General features: G+C 43.4%; 1 protein-coding gene across 4 annotated transcripts in view; it reads right to left on the bottom strand.

The window, feature by feature from the left end:
- Positions 1-27568, bottom strand: part of PMM1 (phosphomannomutase 1) — a 173618-nt gene that overhangs the window by 100896 nt on the left and 45154 nt on the right. For all 4 annotated transcript variants that reach the window (XM_073592739.1, XM_073592740.1, XM_073592741.1 and 1 more), the window contains one exon: positions 18267-18384. In XM_073592739.1, the coding sequence (XP_073448840.1) occupies positions 18267-18384 (118 nt within the window). The remainder of the gene's footprint in view (positions 1-18266; positions 18385-27568) is intronic.

Below are 27568 nucleotides of genomic sequence, written 5' to 3'. Positions count from 1 at the left end.
GAGTAAGGCACTTTTTTATACCTGCACAATCACATGCGCATTTACCAAAGGTTTTTAAAACAAACCAACATGTTTGTTGTATAACAATGTTTGCAGTAGCATTATGAAAAATCAAAATATCCATTTCAGATAAAACAGGCCTGTGTAAAACCAACAAGAAAGCCAAAAAACTTGAACTTACAAAGTTCACATTAGGTAAAACCTGAAGGCTAGATCAGACATCAGTATTTAGGAACTGGGTTTGATCTAGCGTTCAGATGGGGGGAAATCACCCCTGGAAAAGCCAAATTTGGAAGATGCACACCAATTTACGAATGGCAACATGTGCTATCTGCCATCAGGGGGGATCAAGGGACGTGTTTTGGGGGAGAAAGCCCTTCCTCAATGCGACTTTATAATTGAGGAAGATGTTGCACCCCCAAAACGCGTCCATTGATCTCCCGTGATGGCAGATAGCACATGTTGGCACACTGTGTGCATCCTCCAAATTTGGCTTTTCTAAACATTTTAAAAATTTTTTGAAGATTGGACCACATTAATAAAACAGGTGATTTTGTGGGGTTTAAATTCGCCCCAAAACATCAATGATGTTATTTTTTTTAATAACATCACTGATTTGGTTCTGGATGTTTTGCAATTGGAGATTACACCCCATGATCTCCCCGATAAGTATCTGGGCACTTTCTGAAGTAAAGCGTTCAGGATCCCTCACATCACGATCACCTAAAAAGAGATAAAGAACAAAAAAAAGGTCTCAAAAATCTGCCACCATCCATCTCTTTTACCTGAGCCTGTGGTCGCAGACACTCACCTGTTGTGGTGCCAATCTCCACCACGTCTTCTTCTTCCTCCTGCTCTTCTTCTTCGTTTGGGGGTATTTCACCTTCTTCCATAGGTGGGGGGTCTGTGGTCTCCTCGGATGAGGGCTGTCCTCCGAGTCTTTTCTCCCCTATGTAAAACAAAAATGGTATAATTAGCACACAGATATTTGATGGCAGAACTAGAAATAGGAAACATTGCTTGGAAGTGGGGTACAATTGTCTATTTTAGCAGAGTTCCAAGATGTATATTTTTTTTATTGCCCTTTGTCAAGCTGCAATACTTTACATGTTTGGTACAAGCTTCACAGATGTAGCCCCCCTATAGTATACACTGGAGCACCTGTGTGCCCCCCTAATAAAAATGGTGTTCTGGGGTCCCACACTAGTGCTCCAGTGTCCAGATGTGAAAACAGCTGCTCAGTGTCCTCTCTTTACACACAATCTAGTTGTCATTTCATTCTAGTAACAAACCCATCTACACAAACAAATCTTTGGCATCCAAGTAGGCCCCAAAAAATGTGTGAAAATGCATATGGCCTAAACAATGGTGTTCTAGAGGCCGAAATAAAAATGTTTGATACGAACGAATAATGGGCCCATGAACATTAAAGTTGCCCTTTTAAACGTTACAATTAATAAAAGCATATGGAGCAGAACGAACGTAATAAAGACAGAAAGAATAGGAACACAGCACAACTACTTACTTTTTTGCAGCACTCTCCGGATCTTTCGGTACTGCTCTGGCTCTCTCAACTTCAGGTCCGACCACCGCTTCCTGAGCTGATCTTTAGACCTTCGTACCCCGAAATTCCGCTCTAGACTCCTGACCACTTTACCAATGATTTTTGCCTTTCGGATGTTGGGGTTGGGGTAAGGCCCATATTTTCCGTCATAGTCGGACTTCCTCATGATGTGTACCATCTCCAACATCTCCCCAAACGACATATTTGTGGCCTTAAAACATCTCCTTCTGGATCGGGACGTGCCTGGATCCGGCCTTTCCTCCTCCTCCTCCTCGTTGCTATAATTAGCCCGCACCTGCTGTAACTCTGCCATCATGCTCTTCACCCACTGCGCCGAACGAAAAGGGGCGGGGAATACACTAGAAAAAACGTCAGGGGCGGGCGGAGTTACACGCATGCGCAGTGTGTATAAAGCGTAACACGCGTGCGTATTACGTACGATCTGTGAGCGGAGGAAGGAGCATTGGACGCGCCGATCGTAAGAACGAAGGTAAGAGACAAACTTGTGCCTATACTGCTTCTAGATTGAGGCCTATATTGTAACAAGATTAGGAGAGTTTTGTCTGACATTAGGCTTTGTCTTGTGTTGTGTCTTGCAGTGAACATGGATATCTTAATGAGAGATACTGACTTCATGTCACTATTCATTGATATGCTAAGTGAGCTGCCCTGTCTGTGGGAGATTACCCACCCCCATTTCAAGAACCAAGCAAAGAGGAAGGCAGCACTGGAGCAATTGTGTGAAATTGTGAAGCAGGTGATCCCCACGGCAGACATCACTTATTTAAAGATTTTCATTGGTGGCCTGAGGAGCACATATCTGAGGGAGCGCAAGAAAGTCCTGGATTCACAGAGATCCGGAGCAGCAGATGACATCTATGTCCCCAGGATGTTGTACTACGACAGGCTGCACTTTCTGGCAGGCCAGACTGAACCCAGGTCATCCCTCTCCAGTCTTCCTTCCACACTTCCTTCCCCCCTGGCTGAGGCTTCTGACGCCCAACCTGGGCCTTCCAGGCCGCATGTGGAGGAGCCCAGATTGAGCCAGGTATAGCATTCCTCTAAATATTTCTGCTTGTCCAATCAATGATGTTAACTAGATGTTAGTTTGGAGTACTAATTTAGGATTGTGATTGATGATGCAAAACATTACAACTATGTCCCTTTTTCATACACAGGGAAGTCTCAGCCAGGAGGTGGCCGGGCCGAGCCGGCTGGCTGATATCAAGGTCCCTCCATCCCCCCTGGAAAGAGAAAGTGGCAGTAGGACGAGTGCCCTAGAGGAGGCGGCTATCAGATTCTTTTGGAGGGCTACAGAGGTCCTGGGAGCACCACAGACCAGGCAGGAGAACATTGCTGCCTTCATAGCATATAAAATGCAGAGGATGGAGGAGGGCCAAAAAGCCATGTGTGAGGCCCTCATATCAGAGGCTCTGGAGAAAGGTATGAGGGGCCAAATTACACCTCACACACAGCTTTGGGATGGTCCTCCTCCTCCTCCCTCTCCTCCAGGTCCTCCCAGTCCTCCTCCAGGTCCCCCCAGTCCTCCTCCAGGTCCCCCCAGTCCTCCTCCTCCTCCAGGTCCTACTCCTCCTCCTGCCACATCTCCAACTGCACAGCCACAGCCCGGAAGGAAGTGTGAAAGGAAGACCAGAAAGTGGGGACCCTGGGTCCAGTCTGGTCGGCCAAAAAATGCAGCCTCTTGTGGTACCACAGCCTGGGGACACAGATGTCATCTGCTGCTATCCGGATCTCTGTGAATCCCGGACCAGACTGCACTCCTTTACATATGGACTCCTCAGGCCACCAATTTTGATGTTGAAGAATTGATGTCTGCCCTGGGGGTCCCAGGCTTCACTAATTTCTCATGTTGATCCAGTGTTGCCTTCCTCTTTGTTTGGTTCTGATCCCTTAATAAAGGATTTTTGTTTTGAATTATACTCTCCTATGTGTTTTACTTCAAAAATGACAGTTTGTTTGTGAGGATTCAGGTACATTTCAAATATACAATGTGAAATGAACAAGGGACACCAACACCAAACAATCTCCTTGAGATTAAATAATAAAAGATATCAATGGTGTTGGGGTAACTTGACACACAAAACACATACAAAAATATTCTGGAGTAAAAATAAAAATAACATTGAACAAAGATCAGCCTTGGAAAAAATACAAACATTAAAGAAAAAAAAAGGCTTAAAAACAAAATAAAAAAACCATAAAAAATATAAAACTGTCAGATGTGACAACTAATAACAATATATTGAGGGAATCCCACTAAAAAAACACAAATAAAAGTTTGTGAGAAGTGTGTGTGAATATGAGCAGCAAAACTACTTAATTCTTGTCACATTATAAAGAAGAAGAGAGTGCACTGTATTAAACCATTTTGAACATTGCAGCGTGACGAAAGTGCTGTATCCATTGCGAACGCTAAGTTTACCAGAACGAGCTGTCCCGTGTCGGAATTTCTTCTGAGCATGCGTGGCACTTTGTGCGTCGGAACAGGCCACACACGGTCGGAATTGACGTGATCGGATTTTGTTGTCGGAAAATTTTATCTCCTGCTGTCCAACTTTGTGTGTCGGAAAATCCGATGGAAAATGTCCGATGGCGCCCACACACGGTCGGAATTTCCGACAACACGCTCCGATCGGACATTGTCCATCGGAAAATCCGACCGTGTGTACGGGGCATTAGAGTATTGATTTATGCCACTTTATTGCAAGCACGCTTATTTTATTTTCCTTATGTCTCTGTAATTGCAAGTAGGTTGAAGGAGTTTGTGATAAATGGGTCATGGATGGTGGTAAGTTTGTTGCAAACCGAGCGGGCATTCCAAAGGGCACAGGAAAAGGGAAGGCTGGTTCTAGGCAGAAGAGGAATATAAATTAGATTGTGTAGATTGCGGCTTCTGGCAGAGGATAGGGGGTGCTGGGTATGTTGGCCAAAGGTAAATGATGGCGGTCCAGGATTTGGAGAAATATCTCCAGACATTAGGAGAAGCAGAAGAGTGAGAGTGGTGACATGGGAGTGTGACTTATGTGGGGGGACACTTCTCAGTGTCCTGGAGGTTTTATTGGTATGTGGGTTCAAATTTAGCAGGAGCTGAAGAGTGCAGTAATACGGTGAAGACAGGAGTGAGGGTGATATATATAAGCTGTGAGATGGAGAAGAGAGGCGAAGGAGAGAAAGTTTAAGGAGAGAGAATGCAACTGTGAGAAGGAAAAGTAGGGAGTGCATGATACAGAGTGGTGAGATTGAGAAGCAGACTGGATGAGAGATGTTCTATGGGGAATCAGGACACCTGTGGGGCTTAACCTCTCAGAAAACGGCATTCCTACTAGTTAAGTAGAGTCTTGGAGCTGGTCCATTGTCTTGCAAGCCTGCATTTTTTTGTGTCCCATAAGACTTGCTTTCCTAAGGTGGTAACAACATTCCACTATAATGACGATATTGTGCTTCTGTTGCTTTTTCCCAAGCCAGTCCACCCTAAGAAGGTTACCTTACATTCTTTGGATGTAGTCAGGGTGAATAGGGTGGATTTGAATAGCATGTTTGTGTTCCATAGGTCATATACCTTGTTTGTGTTTGCAGATGGCCCACATAGGGTCTTACAGCATCCACTGCTATTGTTAGATGCTGGATAAGGCAAACCATTGTCCAAGAGCAGGGCCGGGACAAGGGGTGGGCAGGAGGGACGACTGGCGCAATGGTATATTACAGGGGTGGGGGGCACCCTGACCCTAACCCTAAGGGAAAGGGGGGTGAAGTTTGGCATCTTTTCCCTGGGCACTGGATGACCTTGTCCCAGCACTGTCCAAGAGTATGCTATAAGGCACTGAGAACCATCATTTCCGGTTACAGTGCATTCTGCAAGATCAGTGCATCCTGGGTTTTTTGGCCTTGGTTTCTCAGGCAGCCACTTTTTTGTAAGTTCCTACTATTATTACCTTTTACAAGGGGGTTTTAACCTTCACCTACTGTATCCAAAAAAAAGTATGGGCTATACATACACTTTAACGTAGTCACTGATGTGGCATTTGCCTTTTACAAGCTTGTTTTTTTATTCAAAGTATTAAATATAGAGGTTTGTAGATTATCCACTACAAGAATCTCTCAGCAGCTAAGTGCAATTACTCCTGAATAACAATTGTTGAGATAAAATATTAGTGTATGCATTATTTTCAGTTAGTTACTTTACTTATTGATTTCCATTGTGGGAGGAAACTGTAGTAGGTTTTACATCAATTTACACTATAGTGTTGCAGTGACATGTTATTGTGTTCTTTATGCATTTACTTGCATGCATTCTGAATTGCACCCCAACGCACCTTGCTGACAAATGTGCATTGCTGCATGGTGCAAAGAGCAGCAACCAACGTATGTGGATTAAAATCGCATTAAAAACGCTGCGCTATCAAAGGTATAAGCATAAAGCCTCTGAACAGATAAAATTATATCCTCTATACCGTGATACTAATAATGTATAAAGTATATGATAAAAAATATATAAAATAACAAGTGCTTAATAACCAAATAATAAAGTGACAATGTGCATTCATATAGTGATGAAAAATATTAAAGCAAATTCAGTCAGTGGAAATCTAAATAGAGCCAAATACTGGAATTATAAAAAAAGTGCTAAAGTGCACTGTGCAAAGTTCAAATTGATCCAATTTACAGGTGCTCCACACTACGATTCAGTATGCTGTGAAAGTGATGCGATAATCAGACGCTGTGTTCTCACTCAGGTGCTCCCCCCCCATGTAATGAAGGCTCACCTTAAGGTGTGTGACCTTGCTGTTAAGCTTGGTCAATACACGCTTTGGAACCACTACAGGGTTTAGCAGTACGTCTGGAATCCTGGATCAATCGCCAATGTGCCTCAGTAAATCAATGAAAAAGGATCTCATATTGTAGTATGCTTATGCAATTTATTGAAACAAATATAAACAGGTGCCACACAGGGTACTCACAATATCCAGGCGCTTCAGTGCGCCATTCTACATCAAGCAAAAAACGAATGGTTGAAAACGTCAGGTAACGAGATGGTAAGCTGATCGTTACTAACAGCTGATCTGCTAAGCGTGCCGTCCTGTCCCCTTCCCCTACATGTGTCGATACAAGGGAATTTCGAATCTTCCTAAGGGGATACGACATCACCCCGAGGAAGATACGCTGCAATACATGAAATTATTTTGGGCTTAGATACATTTTAACCAATTTAAAGTGAACATATGCTTTGTCCATGTACTTTAAAGCAACATGTTCATTTTAATGCTTTACCTGCTTATTTTCAACTTCCATTCACTCCCCAGTCCCTCTGTTTGGTCACCGCAAACAAAGGCTAAAAAAAAAGAAAAAGAAAGTGGATTTTGGGACTTTAACCGCTTGCGGACCAGCCGCCGCAATTACACTGCGGCAGGTTGGCTCCGCTGCACAAAATCACGTAGCAGTACGTGATCTTGCGAGGTCCAGATAGCGGGCGCGCGTGCCCGCCGCGAGCTCCGTGAGTCCGACCGCGGGTCCCACGGATTCGATGTCCGCAGGGATACCCGCGATCGTCTCACAGAGGCTCGATTCACACAGGGACAACACGACTTCAACGCGACTTTGCAACGTGACTTCAACGCGACTTGTAACGATTTACAACACGACTTCAAGTCGCCCCCAGTATAGGCGACTTTGCCTGTGGCCAATCATAGCTAATCAGCTTTTGTGACATAATTCCTGTTCCTGTTCTCTTCCTGTTTCCAAGTCCCCTAGTAAACTGAGGAGAATGTTGGCTTTGCGTTCGTTAATGACAGCTGTCATAACTGCTGGTGTAGCAGTGTTGGTGGAAGAGGAGGAGAAAGAAAGGAAGCAGAGGATAAGGATGAGAAGGGACGTAGATATTGGATACATCCAATAATCGTCAACAGAGATTACCAGAGGCCAGTTCTGGGCCATGTTCCAAAATTTGCGTGGTTACGATGACAAGTTTTTTAATTATACCAGGATGTCTATTGCAAGGTAAGTAAAATGTGATATGTGGATATGCAAAAAAAACAAAAATGTTTCATAGTTCTTTACTTAGCCACTTCGCGCCCGCGCTACAGCCAAAAGACGGCTGCAGCTGCAGTTCTTTACTCTGTCATCAGTGCCACGTGTCATCAGTGCCACCTGTCATCAGTGCCACGTATTAGTGCCACCTGTCATCAGTGCCACATATTAGTGCCATCTGTCATCAGTGTCACGTGTCATCAGTGCCACGTATTGGTGCCACCTGTCATCAGTGCCACGTATTAGTGCCACCTGTCATCAGTGCCACGTATTAGTGCCACCTGTCATCAGTGCCACCTGTCATTAGTGCCACCTGCCACATATTAGTGCCATCTGTCATCAGTGCCACGTCAGTGTCACGTGTCATTGTCCTGGTACTCCAGTGCCTTCAAAAGTGTAATTGGTAGTTAGATGTGTAATTTATGTTCCTAGAACACCTGATGACGCTCCCTGCATGTTGGGCCTCTCTATGTGGCCAGGCTGTGAAAAAGTCCCACACATGTGGTATCGTAATACTCAGGAGAAGTAGCAGAATGTATTTTGGGGTGTTATTTGTGGTATACACATGCCATGTGAGAGAAATAACCAATTACAATGACAATTTTTCATTTATAGCGCAAAAAATAAGGGCAATGATAGGTGGCTGTCACAGAAGTTCAATGATAGGCGGCACTGTGAGGTGACACTGTAGGCACGGATGGGTAGTACTGTGGTCACTGGTATGTGGCGCTGATGGGCAGTGGTTAACTACACTTTGATTTATATATTTGTTTTATACTCCAAGATAAAGAATTTCTGAGCCCCCTTTTAGATATCTGTTTTTTATCATTGACCCTACAGAATAGGACATATTAAATTACCATCTTTTTTTTAACAGTTTTGACGAATTGCTTGGTCTGCTTTCCATCCATCTGGAGCGACAGAACACATCATGGAGGAGGAGTATCTCACCGACTGAAAGACTGATAATTACACTAAGGTAATCTATATTTAATTGGATGCACAAAAATGAACAAATGAAACACACAAACATCCATAAATTTCGTAAAACATTTTAATATAATTAAACCCAAACATTAGATCTACCAAACATGCGATCATTTTTTTTAAATTTTATGTTTATTTACAATTGCTGATAGGAAGGGACATATTCAGAACAGGAGGTGACACTGCTGGTGGAAGGGCTTTGGGATGGTGCACCAAAGGTGGAGGGAATCGGGGAAGGAGATGGATATGGGATTGGTGGACGGGAAAAATTCAGCATATTGCCATACTCATCCGAGTATGGCCTAAATCGAGATTGATAATACTGGTGGCTTCTGGGCGGTGGAGGGTTGGAGTAATGATAAGCACCGGATGGTGGCGGCGGTCCAAAATTTGGGGAGGAGCCAATAGATTGCTCATTTAACATATCCATCACCGCTTTCTTGGCGTTATGGCGTCTGTCCTCTGGTAATTTTTTGAGCATTCCAGCCACCATGAGCCCGAAAACATGCTGTTCCGAATCAAGATCGTCTAACTTTTGATTTAGGTGATCCATGAGATCTGCGAATCTCTGCATGTTGTCAACACGACTGCCACGTGGTCTAGCAGTGCGTGTTGACCTTGCTTGCATTGGCTCAGGCTCAGGCTCAGGCCTTTGTACTTGACTAGGGCCAGCTGTCTCCGGTGTATCCAATATTTCGGGGTTCTCCTGGGTCATTGTTTCATCCACCGATTGATGTTCCTGCGGCCCTTGAGGTTCCGGAGGTGCCTCCTAACCTTCCTGAGCCACTTGCCAACTGGATTGTGTTCTGTAATAAAGATATAATACTGTCAGGCACAACCTTGTTTATATAACTGTATAGTAGCACTTTGATAATATGAAATATGTTTTCTCACTCTCTCAGCTCCATGCTTGGTCTCAAAAATTCCAGCTCCTCTGCATGGACATAGGGTACCACCCTTTTACTGCCTGATCCACTTCTGGCCTCCAAGAGTTTGCGTAAATAACGCTTGTAGCAGTCTCTCAGGCCCTTCCATCTAACTTGTATTGCTGTAACTGCAAAAAAAGAAATTGAAAAATAACCAATTATGTATTTTGTCTTTCAGGTACCTTGCAACCGGTCATTCACTAATTAGCCTTCACTATCAGTTCTTGGTGGGCAGGTCGACTATCAGTTACATTATCAGAGAAACATGCCAAATCATATGGGACGTGCTGAACCCAATCGTTATGAAGAGACCGACACAGGAGAAGTGGCAGGATATTGCAAGAGCATTTTGGAGTCGTTGCAACTTCCCAAATTGTATTGGAGCCATAGATGGCAAGCACATACGTGTCGTTAAGCCTGTTGGTAGTGGCAGTATGTATTTTAATTATAAAAAATACTGCTCTTTTGTACTACTTGGCGTGGCAGATGCAAACTACTGCTTCAGCTATATTGATATCGGATCATATGGAAGTACCTGCGATTCCCGTATTTTTATAAATTCTTCTCTTGGTCAAATGCTAAGAAATAACCAGCTACAGATTCCTGACAACTGTCCACTTCCTGGCACTAGTGAACCCCCACTACCCTATGTCTTTATAGCTGATGAGGCTTTTGCATTGGGGCAACACCTAATGAGGCCTTACTCGAACCGGAATCTGAGTACACCCAAGAAGGTCTTCAATTACCATCTCACAAGGGCAAGAAGGGTGGTTGAGTGCACCTTTGGCATTCTGGCTAATAAATGGCGTGTGTTACACACGCCTATAGCCTTAAACATCGAGAACGCAATTCTTGCTGTCAAAGCAGCATGTGTGCTCCATAATTTTGTTAGGGTACGTGATGGGTACTGTTTTAAGGATTCCCTAATGCACAACCTGGAGAGTGCACACCTCAGTGCTACTAGGGGATCTACCGATGACAGCAGTGTTCGAGAGGCATTTACCTCATACTTTGTTTCACCGGCTGGTGAAGTAGCATGGCAGTTGGATGCTATTTAATAAACCAATTTTAATCAGTTATTTAAATATATCTTTTTCTGATCTTGCTGTTTGTTGAAAGCCTGTATAGGTAATGATTTAAGTTTTGTAATAAATTTGTAATACTTAACCATACTGTGGATAATGTATTGCATACTATTAGTTGGTTTTATAGAAATAAACTGTTATAATAAAATAAATCATACTTTGTTTTGGGCTGTATTGATATTGATCATTCATTATGACATGTATGATATGTGTTACAGATTATAGTCACAGGACAAGGCATACACCATGATTTGGCTATGTTTCCACTTGTGCGACTTTTCATGCGATTTGGGCCTGAAAAGTCGTATGTCATGTGGTACCCAATGAATATAGTCACACGACAAGGCATACACCATGATTTGGCTATGTTTCCACTTGTGCGACTTTTCATGCGATTTGGGCCTGAAAAGTCGTATGTCATGTGGTACCCAATGAATATAGTCACAGGACAAGGCATACACCATGATTTGGCTATGTTTCCACTTGTGCGACTTTTCATGCGATTTGGGCCTGAAAAGTCGTATGTCATGTGGTACACAATGAATATAGTCACACGACAAGGCATACACCATGATTTGGCTATGTTTCCACTTGTGCGACTTTTCATGCGATTTGGTCATGAAAAGTCGTATGTCATGTGGTACCCAATGAATATAGTCACACGACAAGGCATACACCATGATTTGGCTATGTTTCCACTTGTGCGACTTTTCATGCGATTTGGGCCTGAAAAGTCATATGTCATGTGGTACCCAATGAATATAGTCACAGGACAAGGAATACACCATGATTTGGCTATGTTTCCACTTGTGCGACTTTTCATGCGATTTGGGCCTGAAAAGTCGTATGTCACGTGGTACACAATGAATATAGTCACATGACAAGGCATACACCATGATTTGGCTATGTTTCCACTTGTGCGACTTTTCATGCGATTTGGTCATGAAAAGTCGTATGTCATTACACAGATATTGCTTCAGGTCGCGTTAACGAAACAAAAATTGATGGAAATGCACGCATGTTTGGGGACACAATAGTGGAAACATAGTCGTTCATAAGAGCCCTTGCACACTGGGGCGGGGGGCGGCGTCGCCGGTAAAACGCCGCTATTATTAGCAGCGGTTTACCGTCGGTATGCGGCCGCTAGCGGGGCGGTTTTACCCCCCCGCTAGCGGCCGAGAAAGGGTTAAATACCACCGCAAAGCGCCTCTGCAGAGGCGCTTTGCCGGCGGTATAACCGCGCCGTCCCATTGATTTCAATGGGCAGGAGCGGTAAAGGAGCAGTATACACACCGCTCCTTCACCGCTCCGAAGATGCTGCTGGTAGGACTTTTTTTACCGTCCTGCCAGCGCATCGCTCCAGTGTGCAAGCCCTCGGGGCTTTCACACTGGAATGACAGTAGCGGCACTTTCGGGGCGGTTTGCAGGCGCTATTATTAGCGCAATAGCGCCTGCAAACCGCCCCAGTGTGCAAGGGCTCTAATTGCGCAACACCCGCATAATAAACAGACATAAGAAAATTGTTAACTTACGTTTTTCACTATGTTGGCTGTTGGTCATGATGTCCCAATCTTCAAAGGACCCACGGCAGATCTCCAGCCACGCATTGTCCTTCTTGATTTGATCCCTATACGTGGGATCGTCTTTGTCATAGAGACATGGGCGCTGTCTCACAACCCTTATCAGGCATTCGTTATCTATTGGCTTGCGGTGAACCACCTCCCTTCTGCTGAGGCCTGACATTCTGCTCAATACTACTGTCGCAAGACAAAGTGGTGACAGTGACAGAGTGATGGAGGAAGGGAGGCAGGAAGGGAGGGAGGAAGGGAGGGAGGGAGGAAGGGAGGGAGGGAGGGAGGGAGGGAGGAAGGGAGGGGGCAGCATGAGCTTTTTTTTTACTATTTCCTGTCAAGTCGCTTTCATATAGATGGGGATCCGACTTGCAGGCGACTTACATTGAGTTGAATGGGTACAAGTCGCCTACAAGTCGGATAGAAGTAGTACAGGAACCTTTTCTGAAGTCGGAGCGACTTCAGTAGTGTCAATTAAGACGCTCCCATTGACTACAATGATAATCTAAATGCAAAGCGACTTGGGGCGACTTGAGGGCGTACAAGTCGGATCCCAAGTCGTCCCAGTGTGAACCGACCCAGAGAGGAAGAATGGGAAAATGCTGATGTAAACAAGCATTTCCCCATTCTGCCTAGTGACAGGACACTGATCACCGCTCCCTGTAATTGGGAGCGGTGATCAGTGTCGTGTCACACATAACCACGCCCCCCCACAGTTGGAATCACTCCCTAGGACACACTTAACCCCTTCACTGCCCCCTCCTGGTTAACCCCTTCACTGTCAGTCACATTTACACAGTAATCAGTGCATTTTTAATTGCACTGATCGCTGTATAAATGTGAATGGTCCCAAAATAGCGCCAAAAATGTCCGATCTGTCCGCCATAATGTCGCAGCCTTGATAAAAATTGCTGATCGCCGCCATTCCTAGTAAAAAAAAAATTATTAATAAAAATCCCATAAAACTATCCCCTATTTTGTAGACGCTATAACTTTTGCGCAAACCAATCAATATACGCTTATTGCGATTTTTTTAACCAAAAATATGTAGAAGAATACATATCGGTCTAAACTGAGGAAAAAAAAGTTTTTTTTATATATTTTTTGGGGATATTTATTATAGTAAAAAGTAAAAAATATTCCTTTTTTTTTTATTGTCGCTATTTTTTTTTGTTTATAGCGCAAAAAATAAAAACTGCAGAGGTGATCAAATACCACCAAAAGAAAGCTCTATTTGTCAGGAAAAAAGGACGTCAATTTTGTTTGGGAGCCCAGTCGCACGACTGCGCAATTGTCAGTTAAAGCGATGCAGTGCCGAATTGCAAAACGTGCTCTGGTCAGGAAGGGGGCAAATCCTTCCGAGGCTGAAGTGGTTAAATGAGGCATGGATATGTGTATGGAATTATCTAGGATACCTAAAAATAGGTTAAATGTCACAGTCCCTATGGGGAGACTTATGTAACCATAAAGAATTGCTAAATAATCAATCCAATAAATTAAGTTCAATTGATAAATATAAATATAATATACAATATATAATGTATCATAATATATAATACATGGATCATGCAGAAAAAAGCATAATAAATATAGTAGTAATCATATTGACATATTTAATATTCATATTGGATAGACATATTTAGTACAAGCAATCACAATTAAAAAATGAATGGACATACAGATCAAGTGAACATGATTATCCTAATAAATATAGATATAAAATACAGTTGATAAAATTCATGATTTTGGGAAAGCTTGACTTGGCATCCCTGAGTGTAAACTCGACGCGTTTCATGGCGTTTAAAGTCAATCATCAGGAGTGGAATGCATGAATATTGGCTAAAAAGTGGAATGAATGGATAAATAGGTCAATGAAGTCTCAGATAATATGTCATGCTTTCAAAAAGAAAGCCGAATTTAAAGATTTAAACATTACCTATGGCAGAGCCCAAAGTAAGTAGCCCAGTGGTCCCCATATTGGAGTAGGATGATGGCCCTGAATGAGCTATCTCCCCCGGGCTTGAGGCGGGGACAACCCCCCCCCCCCCCAATTCTCCAGCATAACAAGGAGACCCGGAAATCCAAAATCCACTTTCTTTTTCTTCTACATTTACAGGGATGGAGGCATGTTTATGTTGCATCTGGATCCAAACAGGTCACTTGCTTTTTATTATGCAAACAAAGGATAGTATGTCACATGCTCCCCATACCTAGAAGTACATGGTATTTGCTTCTGGAAGTAAAGTAAAATATGTGCCGTTTGTGAGGCTATCATTGAAACCCTACTCCAATCACCATTCTTTTATAGCTTTAGTGAGAATAGTAACTGTTTCACATCAGCTGTATAGTAACAGCATGCTGGATTTCTTCATACAGCTTAACCCCTTCCCGCCGACCGTACGCATATGTGCGTACTCGGCTTTCCGGGGTTATACCGGGATGATGCCCACAGCTGCAGGCATCATCCTGGTACCGTTGTTTTGAGCTGGCGATCGGCTACCCGTATATAACAACCGATGCGGCTAAAAGCCGCTCGGCTGTTATACCGGAGGAGTGGGAGGGGACAACCCCCCCTCCTGCCACCTTCCGCCGCTCTTACCGGGCCTCCCGTGCGATCGGGAGGCCCGGTATCCAATCGGCTGCCTCCGGTGGCTGTGGGCGGGCTGGAACGAAGCCTTCTCAATGTAAACGCGGAAGCGACGTCATGACGTCACTTCCCGTTTACTCGGCTGCCAATGGCGCCGAATTTTAAAAAATACACAGTATTCAGAATCGCCGTTTTCGGCGATCTGAATGCTTTGAAGTGCAAAGGAGGGATCGGGGGTCTTTTAGACCCCCGATCCCTCCATAAAGAGTACCTGTCACCACCTATTACTGTCACAAGGGATGTTTACATTCCTTGTAACAGCAATAAAAGTAAAAAAAAAAACTTTTTTTTTTTTTTTTTTAAACACAATTTACAAGTCTAAAAATAAATTAAAAAAAAATGTTTTTAAAGCGCCCCCGTCCCCGCGAGCTCACGCAGCGAAGAAAACACATACGGAAGTCGCACCCGCATATGTAAACGGTGTTCAAATCACACATGTGAGGTATCGCCGCGATCATCAGAGCGAGAGCAATAATTCTAGCTCTAGACCTCCTCTGTAACTCTAACCTGGTAACCGTAAAAAAAAATTTAAAGCGTCGCCTATGGAAATTCATAGCTGCCATAGTTTGTCGCTATTCCACGAGTGCGTGCAATTATAAAGCATGACATGTTTGGTATCTATTTACTCGGCGTAACATCATCTTTCACATTATACAAAAAAATTGGGGTAACTTTACTGTTTGGATTTTTTAAAATTCATGGAAGTGTCCCTTTTCCAAAAATTTGTGTTTAAAACACCGCTGCACAAATACCGTGTGATATAAAATATTGCAACAATCTCCATTTTATTCTCTAGATTCTCTGCTAAAAAATATATATATATATATATATAATGTTTGGGGGTTGTAAGTAATTTTCTAGCAAAAAATATGGATTTTAACTTGTAAACACCAAATTTCAAAAATAGGCTTAGTCATGAAAGGGTTAAAAAGATGCTTTAGATAATACCGCTCTCGCTGTACTTTTTGTCCCATCAGTGGTGCAGGTATGATAGACACCAAAACTTGGCCATTCACAAAATACACACCAGCAACATCACAGACAAAATTTTATGACTTGCCAAGCACAGATGAAGGAAGGGGCCCCAACACCAGCGTTGATGTATATCACACTCGCAGTGCTAATGTCAACAGAGGTACAGTAGAAGCTACATTATCCATAACATCGAAAATACTTTAAGTGTAAAGAAAGCCAGCATGCTATTAGTACATGGCTGACGTAAACAGGTACTAGTGGGTCATGTCCGCTCTAAAGCTAGTAAAAGGTGGTGCCTGTAGTTGGTTTTCAAAGTGAATCTGTTTTTGTCCAGCAAAAGCATAGCATAGATTTGTTATAGGGCCCTTGCACATGGGCGTCTGAGCCTGTGTGACATAAATCCTGGAGTTCCCCCCACCCAAACACTCAGGCAGCCCATGTGCTGCATATAGCTACCTATAGACATGAATGGCTGTGCACCAGGTTTACGGGCATAATCAAGCAAACACATGTATTGCGTACGGGCGCATGCAAATAATTTTGTACAGGGGTGGCAAATTATTTGCCCTGGGTGTCAAATATGCTAGTTACCCTACAACATTTGATATTTTATTTAAAACTTTCTGAAATCCAATGATCACATTAATAAGGCTGTAGGTAGAACCCTTTTAGCAGGGGCTAAAAAAAAAAAAAAAAAAAGCTAGAAGGCTGATGTAATCTCTGGTTTAATCTTGACGGTTAGGGGACAATATAATTATCGTTACATATGACTCAATTATATGGTGGTCCTATTTGAAATTATGGCCCAATGTAAGCAATCCAGATAATGTTTTTTCAATATGGCTTCTTAAACACAGGCACCTAATACAATGTATATACTGTGCCTTGAAAAAGTATTCATACCCCCTGAAATTTTCCACATTTTGTCACGTTACAATCAAAAAATGTAAATGTATTTGTTGGGATGTTATGTGATAGATCAACACAAATTGGCACATAATTGTGAAGTAGAAGGAAAATGATAAATGGTTTTCAAAATGTTTTACAAATAAATATGTGAAAAGTATGGCATGGATTTATATTCAGCCCCCTTTACTCTGTTACCCCTAACTAAAAACTATTGGAACCAATTGCCTTCAGAAGTCACCAAATTGGTAAATAGAGTCCACCTGTGTGTAATTTAATCACAGTATAAATACAGCTGTTCTGTGAAGCCCTCAGAGGTTTGTTAGAAAACCTTCATGAACAAACCGCATCAGGAAGGCCAAGGATCACATCAGACAGGTCAGGGATAAAGTTGTGGGGAAGTTTAAAGCATGGTTAGGTTATAAAAAAAATTATCCCGAGCTTTGAACATTTCACAGTGCACTATTCAATCCATCATCGGAAAATGGAAAGAGTATGGCACAACTGCAAACCTACCAAGACAGGGCAGTCCACCTAAACTGACAGGCCAGGCAAGGAGAACATTAATCTGAGAAGCAGCTAAGAGGCTCATGGTAACTCTGGAGAAGCTGCATAGATCCACAGCTCAGGTGGGAGAATCTGTCCACAGGACAACTATTAGTCATGCACTCTACAAATCTGGCCTTTATGGAAGAGTGGCAAGAAGAAAGCCATTGTTGAAAGAAAGCCATAAGAAGTCCTCTTTGCAGTTCGCGAGAAACAATGTGGGGGAGACAGCAAACATGTGGAAGAAGATGCTCTGGTCAGATTAGACCAAAATTTTACTTTTTGGCCTAAAAGTGAAACATGGTGATGGCAGCATCATGTTGCGGGATGCTTTTCTTCAGCAGGGAAGGGGAAGCTGGTCAGAGTTGATGGGAAGATGAATGGAGAAAAATACAAGGCAATCTTAGAAGAAAACCTGTTAGAGTCTGCAAAAGTCTTGAGACTGGGGCTGAGGTTCACCTTCTGGCAGGACAAACGACTCTAAACATACAGCGCTACAATGGAATGGATTTGATCAAAGCATATTCAGGTGTTAGAATGGCCCAGTCAATGTCCAGATCTAAATCCAATTGAGAATCCGTGGCAAGACTTGAAAATTGCTGTTCAAACGCTCTACATCCAAATCTGACAAAGCTTGAGCTTTTTTGCAAAGAAGAATGGGCAAAAATGTCACCCTTTTAGGCGTGCAATGCTGGTAGAGACATCCCCAAAAACACTTGCAGCTGTAATTGCAGCAAAAGGTGGTTCTACAAAGTATTGACTCAGGGGGGCTGAATAGACAAATGCACGCCACACTTTTCACACATTTATTTGTAAAAAAATTTGAAAATCATTTATCATTTTCCTTCCACTGCAAAATTATGTACCACTGTGTTGGTCTATCACATAAAATTCCAATCAACTATATTTATGTTTTGGTTGTAACATGACAAAATGTGGAAAATTTCAAGGGGTATGAATACTTTTTCAATCCACTGTAGGCAGCTTTTAAGGAATAAAAAAATGTCTTATTACCTTGATCGCCTTCTCCGAGCTGTTCTGCAATCTTTGAATAATCTGAGCCTCCTACAACTCCAATCTTTACTCTTTGTCGGAGCTTCTGTAAAAATATGTCCACCTCAGGGTCCACTTTCTGTGAGAAAAATAAAAGGCTTGAAAGTTTTTTTATTTTCATTAAATTGTTTTCATGTGTCTGTACATAACATGGCTTTTGATTGTCTTAACAGCTGTTATGGTAAAGGGAATGCAAAATGAAAACAAAATGTTTCACTGTAGCAGAATCAATGAAGTTAATAAGTGACACTGTTCCTTTTGATAAATGTCAACACCACCCAAAAGTGACATACAGGCATACCCCGCATTAAGTACACTTAAGTACGGACATCCCGCGCCACACAGCCGCAGTATGGCCTAGAAGAGGCGGAGCTGCCGCCCGGAGTTGTCTCGCCAGTGAAGAGACAAAGTTCCCATCAGCCAGCCCAGATGCCTGCCAGTGATTTTTTCAAAGTAGCTGAATTACTGGAATTTAGCTTTAACTCATCAGAGGAGAATCAATATTCGCAAAAACACAACACAAGCCAGACACTGCATTTGTCTGAGAAAGACCAGTGTAGTAGTTGAGGTGTGTTATTGTGGGTTAGTGTTTTTGTAAACAATGGCATTCCTCTGAAGTCATTATCATTCACAAGAAAACACAGGTGACAAGCTTGATAGTCTATCTTAGGCGTCACTAAATGATGGACAGTAGTCCGGATCTGGACCAAGTCACTGTTCCATCCAGACCGCCGTGGTCTCACCATTTAGGAGCCGCTTTCCCACAGCTTCTGCTGCTGTCCTTCTCACAGCAGAGCAGAGAGCTGGAGGCAGGACAGATCAAGTCAAATCTGGATAGAGGGCAGGAGTAGGAGTTGCTGGAGTTCACTTTTCAAGTAAACAAGCAGGTGATTGGTTGCTAGGGCACAGGGCAGTCCTAGCAACCAATCACCAGCTTGTTAATATGAAAAGTTAGCTCCTGCCCTCTATCCATAGCGGTCTTGCCTCCAGCTCTCCGTTCTGTGTACCTGTGTAAGGTAGTGTAAAGGTAGGAGACGGAGGGCAGAGGACATGGCTGGGAGGGGGGTGATGTGAAGTGGGAGAGAAGGACAACACTGGAGGGGGAGGGGGTGTAATGTGAAAGGGCAGAGAACATGGACAGACTGTATATACACAATACAGCATTTAAAAGGGGTTGTGAAAAGGGGCAGAGGACACTGCAGTGGGGGGTGATGTGAAATGGTGCAGAGGACACCACTTTGGGGGGGTGTGATGTGAAAGGAGGCAGAGGACACCGCTGTGAGGGTGTGATTGAAAGGGAGATGGAGGATACCACTGGGGGGGGGGGGGGGGGGGGTAATGTGAAAGGGAGCCAGAGGACATCACTGTGGGGGGGGGGGCAGTTGTGAAAGGGGGACAGAGGAAACCATTGTAGTGGGGTGATGTGCAAGGGGGCAGAAGACACTGCTGTGTGTGTGTGTGTGTGTGTATCTGGGGGGGGGTTGATGTAAAAGAAGAAGGCAGAAAACCACTGTGGGGAGGGGGCGATGTGAAGGCGGGCCAGAGGACACCGCTCTGAAGGAGAAACTGTAACATGAAGTAGGGGACTGTTAAGGGAGGAATTGTGATATGCAGGGGGACTGAGAACACTGATGTAAGATCGGGATTGTGATATAAGAGGAGGAGAGCTGTGAAAAAAACAATGTTGCTGATTGTACCTCTGAATTTTAGAACAGTGCCTCTGGTCTATCCCCCTACGAACAAGCTAGTGTTTTATATATATATATATATATATATATATATATATATATATATATATATATATATATATATATATATATATATATATATATATGGCTTTTTTTCAGGGGGAACTTGGTGGAACTCAGTTCTACTACCTCTGGCTCAGACCCTTTGGTGCCTGCTCACCACAATCACTTGTAAACACAGAAGTCTGGTTTCTGTGTTTACAAGTGACAGCTCTGCACTCTGTATGTAATGCAGTTTTGGTATTTAATGCCCCTTTAAGACCCTCCTACTGTTTTTGTGAAATTTGACTGAACACATCCACTATTTGATGTGATTTGCAGGGTGTGTGTAAGGGAAGGGGTTTTGTGGGGCCATGGTTAAGTTCCAGCACCTATTGTTTGAGAAAAAAAGCCCTGTATATATATATATATATATATATATATATATATATATATATATATATATATATATATATATATACATATACACACACACAGTATGTATATGAGCAGGTGAGGCACAGGGTTGCACAATTAGAAGGAAAGCGGGCAGCTTGCAGAGGGTAAGTGGGTCTGTTTGCAATCTCCGTCATGCTCCCTTCTCCTCACAGATGTCACTCATAACTGCCATCTCCTTCCTCCAGTGTTGTTGGATAGCAGTGGAGGAAGGAGGGGTCAGCTATCCAGCAATGCTGCTAAGGAACCACATCAAAGATTTAAATGGGGGTAAGTGCTATGTGCACTGGGTTCTCTGAGGGATTTAACACATTTTACATTTGTGGCAATACTTCTTTAACTGCATATTACTAGCTTCCTACATCCAGCTAAACCAGTACCATATAGAAAAATGCTGCAGTGAAATCCTATCTCTATAAAAAAAAAAGTTGCACTTTTGGCACATAAGGATAATAGTCTCCAGAGATAGAATTGTATATAACACCAGGATGTATGTTTTACCTGTACAAGCCATGTAAACAACAGGTTGTATATTTTTCTTTATATCATTCCCTACTATTCTAGCAAAAATACCTAAATGCAAACCTACAGTAGATGTAAATATTCAAGTTTTTTGGAGATGCACTTTATTGGATTGGCACTGAAAATACCTACTTTGTATTACTGTATTTTTCACTCCATAAGGCGCACCTGACCATAAGACACACCTAGGTTTTCAGAGGAGGAAAACAAAAAAAAAAATATTCTGAACCAAATGGCTGCGGGTCCTGCTGGATGCTGGCCATGGACCTGTGGGTCCCGCCGGCTGCTGGCCATGGCCTGTGGGCCACAGGTCATGGCTAGCTCCCAGTAGGACCTACAGGCCAGTGGCCAGTAGGACACACAGGCCAGCGGGACCCACAGACCATGACCAGCTCCCAGCAGGACCCACAGTGTTGAGGGCTATTTTGAGGTTACTGGGTGGACACTGAGGCAGAGTAAATGGGGTGAATGGGGGAGAAAGATGGGATGTGGGGGTCAGCTGGCCCTGGGGGTGTCAGGGTCTTTCACCTCAGTGATAGCAGCTGCTAGTGCCAGCTCAGCAGGTCCTTTTACGGCCTCCTCCAGTCCTGGGGGGGTGTGATGCTCCTGTCCTGGGGTCAAGCAAAGTTGCAGCCCGAGCCAGTCACGTTGGTCCCAAGTCCCGACTCCCTGGCGCGCCCTGCCTCCAAGATCCTGAGAGTTGTAGTTCTCTGGCTGTGCTGCTTCTCCACCCACCAGAAGCTTGAGCGTGCGCAGAGTGGACTACAACTTCCAGAATGCAACAGTGTCAGCTATTCCAATACAGCGATGGGGGTGGTCTGGTCAATATTCGCTCCATAAGACGCACAGACATTTTCCCCCATATTTTGGGGGGGAACATGTGCATCTTATGGAGCGAAAAATACGGTATGTCTTAAAGTCTATTGCAACTTTTGCAGTCAAATTTGAGAAAACTCCACTATATGTTTATTACATGTTTCCCATTGCCACAGCATACGTAAAGAAAAAAAAGGGAAAAAAAATATTAACCTTTTAGATATTTCTCAGGATGGGATGTCATGGCTGACTGCAAGGTTTTTATTGTTTGTAACAATGTTAGAGCGAGTCTGTCCAAGCCTGTTCCCAATAACATAGAATGCAAGCAAGATGCCTAGCCCCTAAAACCTTAACCCTTTGTTAGGACAGGTAGTGGGACAGACATTGTTCAAATCTAGTTACAATTGATAAACAAGATCTATCTGCACTATATAGACAGGGTATTTATGGCAAACACAGCTGCCAAGCCCCCTTTTAAGCCCCATACACACCACTAGTTTTTTTGTTCAACCCATCGGGTTAAAAACAGGAAAAAAAACCTGAAAGCTCAGGTCTGAGCCACTGTACTAACAATCAGATGTTAGTACAGCAATCTCCCCAGCTGTCCATTGTCTGAGAGTGCTGATGGGAGCCTGTCGGCAGACCTTTTTTGGTAATGAGCTTAACACACAAGCCGAATGTCTGCCATTTTCTATTGAACCTGTGGGATGCCAGCTGACATTTAGCCCGTGTGTTCTAGGCTTTACACAAAGATTTTTTCTTGCTAGGGGGACCAGAAAAGAGCATAGTTAACACATTTTACATTTGTGGCAATACTTCTTTAACTGCATATTACTAGCTAAACCCCAACTTTTAAATATTTTGTTTAGGGCAGGGGTAGGCAACCTTTGAGAGGTGGAGCTCTACCTGGACCAAATGGAAGAGATCAGAGATCACTGAGGTGCGTCACCCTTTAAAAAAAAAAAATTAGCAAGGCCCCAATAAAAATGAGTATGTAGGGCAGAGTATAGGGGTAAGTAGCTTGTAGGGCAGTGAACAGGGGCAAGTAGTTTCCAGGGTTGAGTACAGGGGTCACGAGTGTTTAGGGCACATTATAGTGGCCAGCAGGGCAGTGTACAGGAGTCAGCAGGGTGGCAGTCAGGTAGGTCAATGTACAGAGGTCAGCAGGTAAAAGACAGAGGTCAACTGTGCAGTGATTTTACCCATATGCAGAGAAGGGACATGGTTGCGACATATTCATCTGGTGTGCAAATTCCCTGCTAGCCCTCCTCCCCTGTCCCATCCCATATGATGTCAGGCACGTGGCTTCTCTGCACCACTCTAAAAGTGGGGGAGGAGCACCAATGTCCCAGTCTTACCAATGGAGGGTCAGCAAGATGGTGACTTAACTCGTGCGTGGCATGAGTCTGAACCAGCCACAGCTTTCCCGCTGGGGAGTTGTCAAAGTCAACAGTCATTCATAGACAGGGAACAACTCGGCCACCTGTGATTAGCTGTCAGCTTTGATAGATTCCTGGCAGGATAGCAACAGATTGAGGACCCCCACCATAGAGGAAGTCTGGAAGAATTAAAACTATTGGACATTTCTATGTCGAATTCCACTGGGGAAAGTGGTGGAAGTTTTACACCTCTGCAATCAGAGGGTTCAACCAGATGCTGAAAAGCAGGAGATGAAAGGAGCACCAGAGGGAAAACTGCAGTTATGAAATGACCACTAGCCCAGGAATACTCATGGACCAGCTGAAGAGATATGGATGTGTGACCACTGTCACTGCAGGTGGGGCACAATACCCACAGTTGTGTTTGGGGTTACTCACTGTATCTGTCAGCAGCAAGGAAAATCTGCTGCATAGGGAAAAAAAAACGCGGTCTGCCTGACATTTCTCCACAGTCCTTCACAGCTGATTTTCACATCTCTGCCTTGCTGTGTAGCATGTCCTTTGAACCAACACTGCTCTGTTGTCTCTGGTAGAACTCTTGTGAGGGGAGAAGCAGCGCGGGTAAATTCAAAGAGCAGCTTGGCTAAAACAGAACCCAGCAGCCAGAGCACAGCATGAACACAAGGTGGGCTTTCAAAGCAGACAGCCAATCAAAGAGCTGTGCCATCAGGAAGCTGACAACGCCAACAGCCAATCACAGGTGGCAGAGACTTACCTGTCTCTGCCACCTGTTATTGGCTGTCAGATTTGTCAGCTTCCCGAAGGCACAGCTCAGGCAAGTTCAGATTAGCTCATCCCTACGATCTACCTGCCACCTACTCGCGGTGGACAGGTCGATCGGAATCGACAGGTTGCCGACCCAGGGTTTAGGGTATGTGAAAGGGGACATGTAACAAATATAAAGGTTGGTGTTATTCAATTTGGCTGCAAAAGTAGAAATACACTTTAAAATGATTATAACCGTACGTAAAATAATAAACATGTTATACTTGCCTCTGATGCTCCTCCTTCTCAGGTCCCCCACCGATGCTCCTGGCTCCTATCCATCAAGTACCCCCATAGCAAAACACTTGCTATGGGAACACTTGTGCGTAATGTGTAATGGTGCGTGTCCTATGTACTGCAGGCAGCTGCTTCTGGTAAGAATCTTTCCTTCAGTGAAAGTATCCCAAAAATACTTGTATCCCCTCTGGATTGTGCAGTTAGTAATTATATAGTGGGTGTGTTTTTTTATTTTAATTTTTTTTCCCCACACTGCCTCTGTGCTGGCCGGCTGACGTCACAGGGGAATCTCAGCCCCTCCCGCTGCTATGCATAGATCGAGGAAGAAGTTTCGAGGGGGATCACGTGACTGCACAGCTGCGGTGTAAGAAAATGTATTTAGCCTTTTCATTTAAGAAAAATAAAAACACACACCATAGTTACTAACTGCATAATCCAGAGGGGATCACCGAGTGAGTGACTTTACAAACAATTTAACAGTAGCCGCTGCTACTGAGAAAAGTTGTGCCGCCTGCCCCCGATTGTTTGCCCTCTCCACTATTCCTATTGCTTATATAACTATTCTCGTGGATCACGTTCTGGGAATAGAGGAGCAGTTGAATGATAGGGTATCCAATACTCGTTCACAGAACACAACGAAAATAGTAGCATGACCTCTCTGAATGGCTGTGAGGGCAGATAGGGGCACGGGGGTGGTGCAACTTCTCAGTAGCAGCAGTTTCTGCTAGCCTTCACAGCACTGAAAGACAGGCACTAAGGGCAGCATGCAGTGGCTATAAAGGAGGCACTGCAGGGAAGAATTTTACCAGAAGCAGCCATCTGCAGGTAACTGGATACACACCATTACACATAACTAATGTGTTTGGTGCTATATTCCCCAAAAACCCTAAACTTTAGTGTTAATGAACCAGGAAAACGAACAGTTGTGTATTTTATATTAAAATTACTCTCTTCAATACACTAGTAAAATTGGAAGAAACATCAGCAGCTTCAGGCTCCCTCCAGTTGATGGTATACAACGATACACTGGTAAGAAACATGGGGGTTGATTTACTAAAGGCAGATGGACTATGTACTTTGTAAAAATGCTGTTTTTTTTTTTTTTCTTTCACCTGATTGGGTATTCTCTACAAAGTGATGATTCGCCACATTCACTATGCTCTGGGGAAAATGATTGTAATTGCACTTGCAAAGTTCACAGTCTATTTGCCTTTAATAAATAAACCCCTTAGACTCCTTCAAAGGACTATATATAGAAACAGTAAGCCAATCACTTGCTCAACGCAGGCCCCTCTCTCTGGCAGGCCACACTCCTCAGCGCCACAGCTGTATCCAGTATTAAAGGTATTGACACCTGGAGGGAGCTCAGAGTTGCTGACAGGTAAGTATGACACAACTTTTCTCAGCTTAAGAGGGAAGGAGAGGCTTGCAGCATGGTTTTGGTACATGTTAGCATAAGAGATAAGTAAAGACATGATTCAGCAAGTCTCCTAAAATATATCATAACTTTGAAACCACAAACTTGTAAAAGGTGTTTTATCTATGTTTGTATGTAATGCTCCAACTATATGTCAGTATAACAACAAGACAAATATAACACAGCCTCACTATAATATACCAGTACATAATGTACCTTTATAAAGATAACATGATGAATAAAAACAAGAGATAATGGGTAGGTCAGAGGTTGGGTGTTATGGCAGCCGATACGTCAGGTGAGCATTGTTCACAACATGTTTTTATGTACCAGTAGTATGATAATATTTAACTCAGAAACAGCTATTTTGTTGTATTAGATATAATTAGCATGCGGTTTAGATTACTGCTTCTTCTAAATTACAAATGGTCATAGTCTTTGATAAGTAAATTAAAGTGGTTGCAAAAGCGAAAGGATTTTTTATTTATGTTTTTATAAATTGTGTTTTTTATTGAATATAGAACATAGTAGAGTACACAAACTAAACATCACATCTGGTACATTGAGATTCAAAAGAATCAATTGTAGATCTAGTAACATCAAAACAGATCTAGTACAAAATGTGTAAGAAAATTAAAGTGAATACAAAGGGGGTATACTCAGAGGGCTAAAACCAAGAAGTAGTTGAAAACTGAAGATAAGGGACTGAAATGTTGGGTTAATATGTGGGTATTAGGTTGGGTTTAGGGATGTGATGCTGTACTCAGATTTGTCCCACAAATCCCAAATTATCAAATCTGTCCACTGCATTATCTACCTGGACTGTCATGTGTTCCATTCTACATATTTCGGCAATAACCTGTAAAAATTGATCCTGAGATTGGGGGGGGGGGACACACAACCAACAGATTGGGATAACTCGCTTGGCAGCCAGCAAGATATAGGAGGCTAATTTATCCAAAGCTTTCCACAGTCCAGGGAAGGGGAGACCCAGAAGGAGATGTAATGGATCCAGCGGAAGAGAATGCTCAAATATACGCTGAAGCAGAGACATCACCATGGACCAAAAGGGCACAATTAATTCACATTGCCAGAAGATGTGGTAGTGGGTGCCTTTAGATTTACCACATCTCCAACAAAGAGGAAAGAGGGAGGGGTCATAAAGATGCAGCATTTCTGGGGTCCTGGTACCAGAAGTATATTATTTTAAGTGCTGACTCTCGCTGCATCATGCACCTGGATACTTTGGACGTTGAAGTCCAGATCTTAGCCCATTGAGGGAGGGAGATTGGTGTTTGGGTGATATGGGCCCATTTTCGCATATAAAGGTGCAAGTCTTCAGAGATTGGAGAGGACTCCTGCAGTAATTGATATATGGTAGAGATTAGCCGCATTTGATGGGGGGCCTTGGGAACAAAGGAGCTCAAAGGCCGTTGGTTTAGGTAGAGTATTGGTCAGAGAGAGAGTTGATAGGTAATCACTTACTTGGAGATATGAGTAGAACAAATTGTTGGGTATCTGGTGCTTAGGCTGGAGGTCCGCAAAGGTCCGGAGCTTTCGGGTAATAGGATGAGCAAATTGGCGGAGCTGAAACAGACCTCCTTGAGCCCAGGGAAGCATTTGAATGTGGGATAGGCTGTCTGGGATTAAAGGGTTGTAGAGTCAATCTCACTGCTTCAGGTGGACATTAAAATATTAGCGAAAGTGCTATCCACTCGCCTTAACCAATTTATATTATCCCTTATACATTCTGAACAAACGGGCTTTATGCCTGGGAAAAATACGGCCATGAATGTCCGCCGACTCCACATGAATCTCCAAGCCTACCATGAAACAATAGGTTCAAGAGCGGTGATAGCGATTGACGCCGCTAAGGCGTTTGAT

The sequence above is a fragment of the Aquarana catesbeiana genome, linkage group LG07 (assembly GCF_042186555.1).
Source record: "Aquarana catesbeiana isolate 2022-GZ linkage group LG07, ASM4218655v1, whole genome shotgun sequence".
Lineage (NCBI taxonomy): Eukaryota > Metazoa > Chordata > Amphibia > Anura > Ranidae > Aquarana > Aquarana catesbeiana.
The sequence above is the reverse complement of the archived record's forward strand: the minus strand, read 5'-3'. Positions and strand labels throughout refer to the sequence as shown.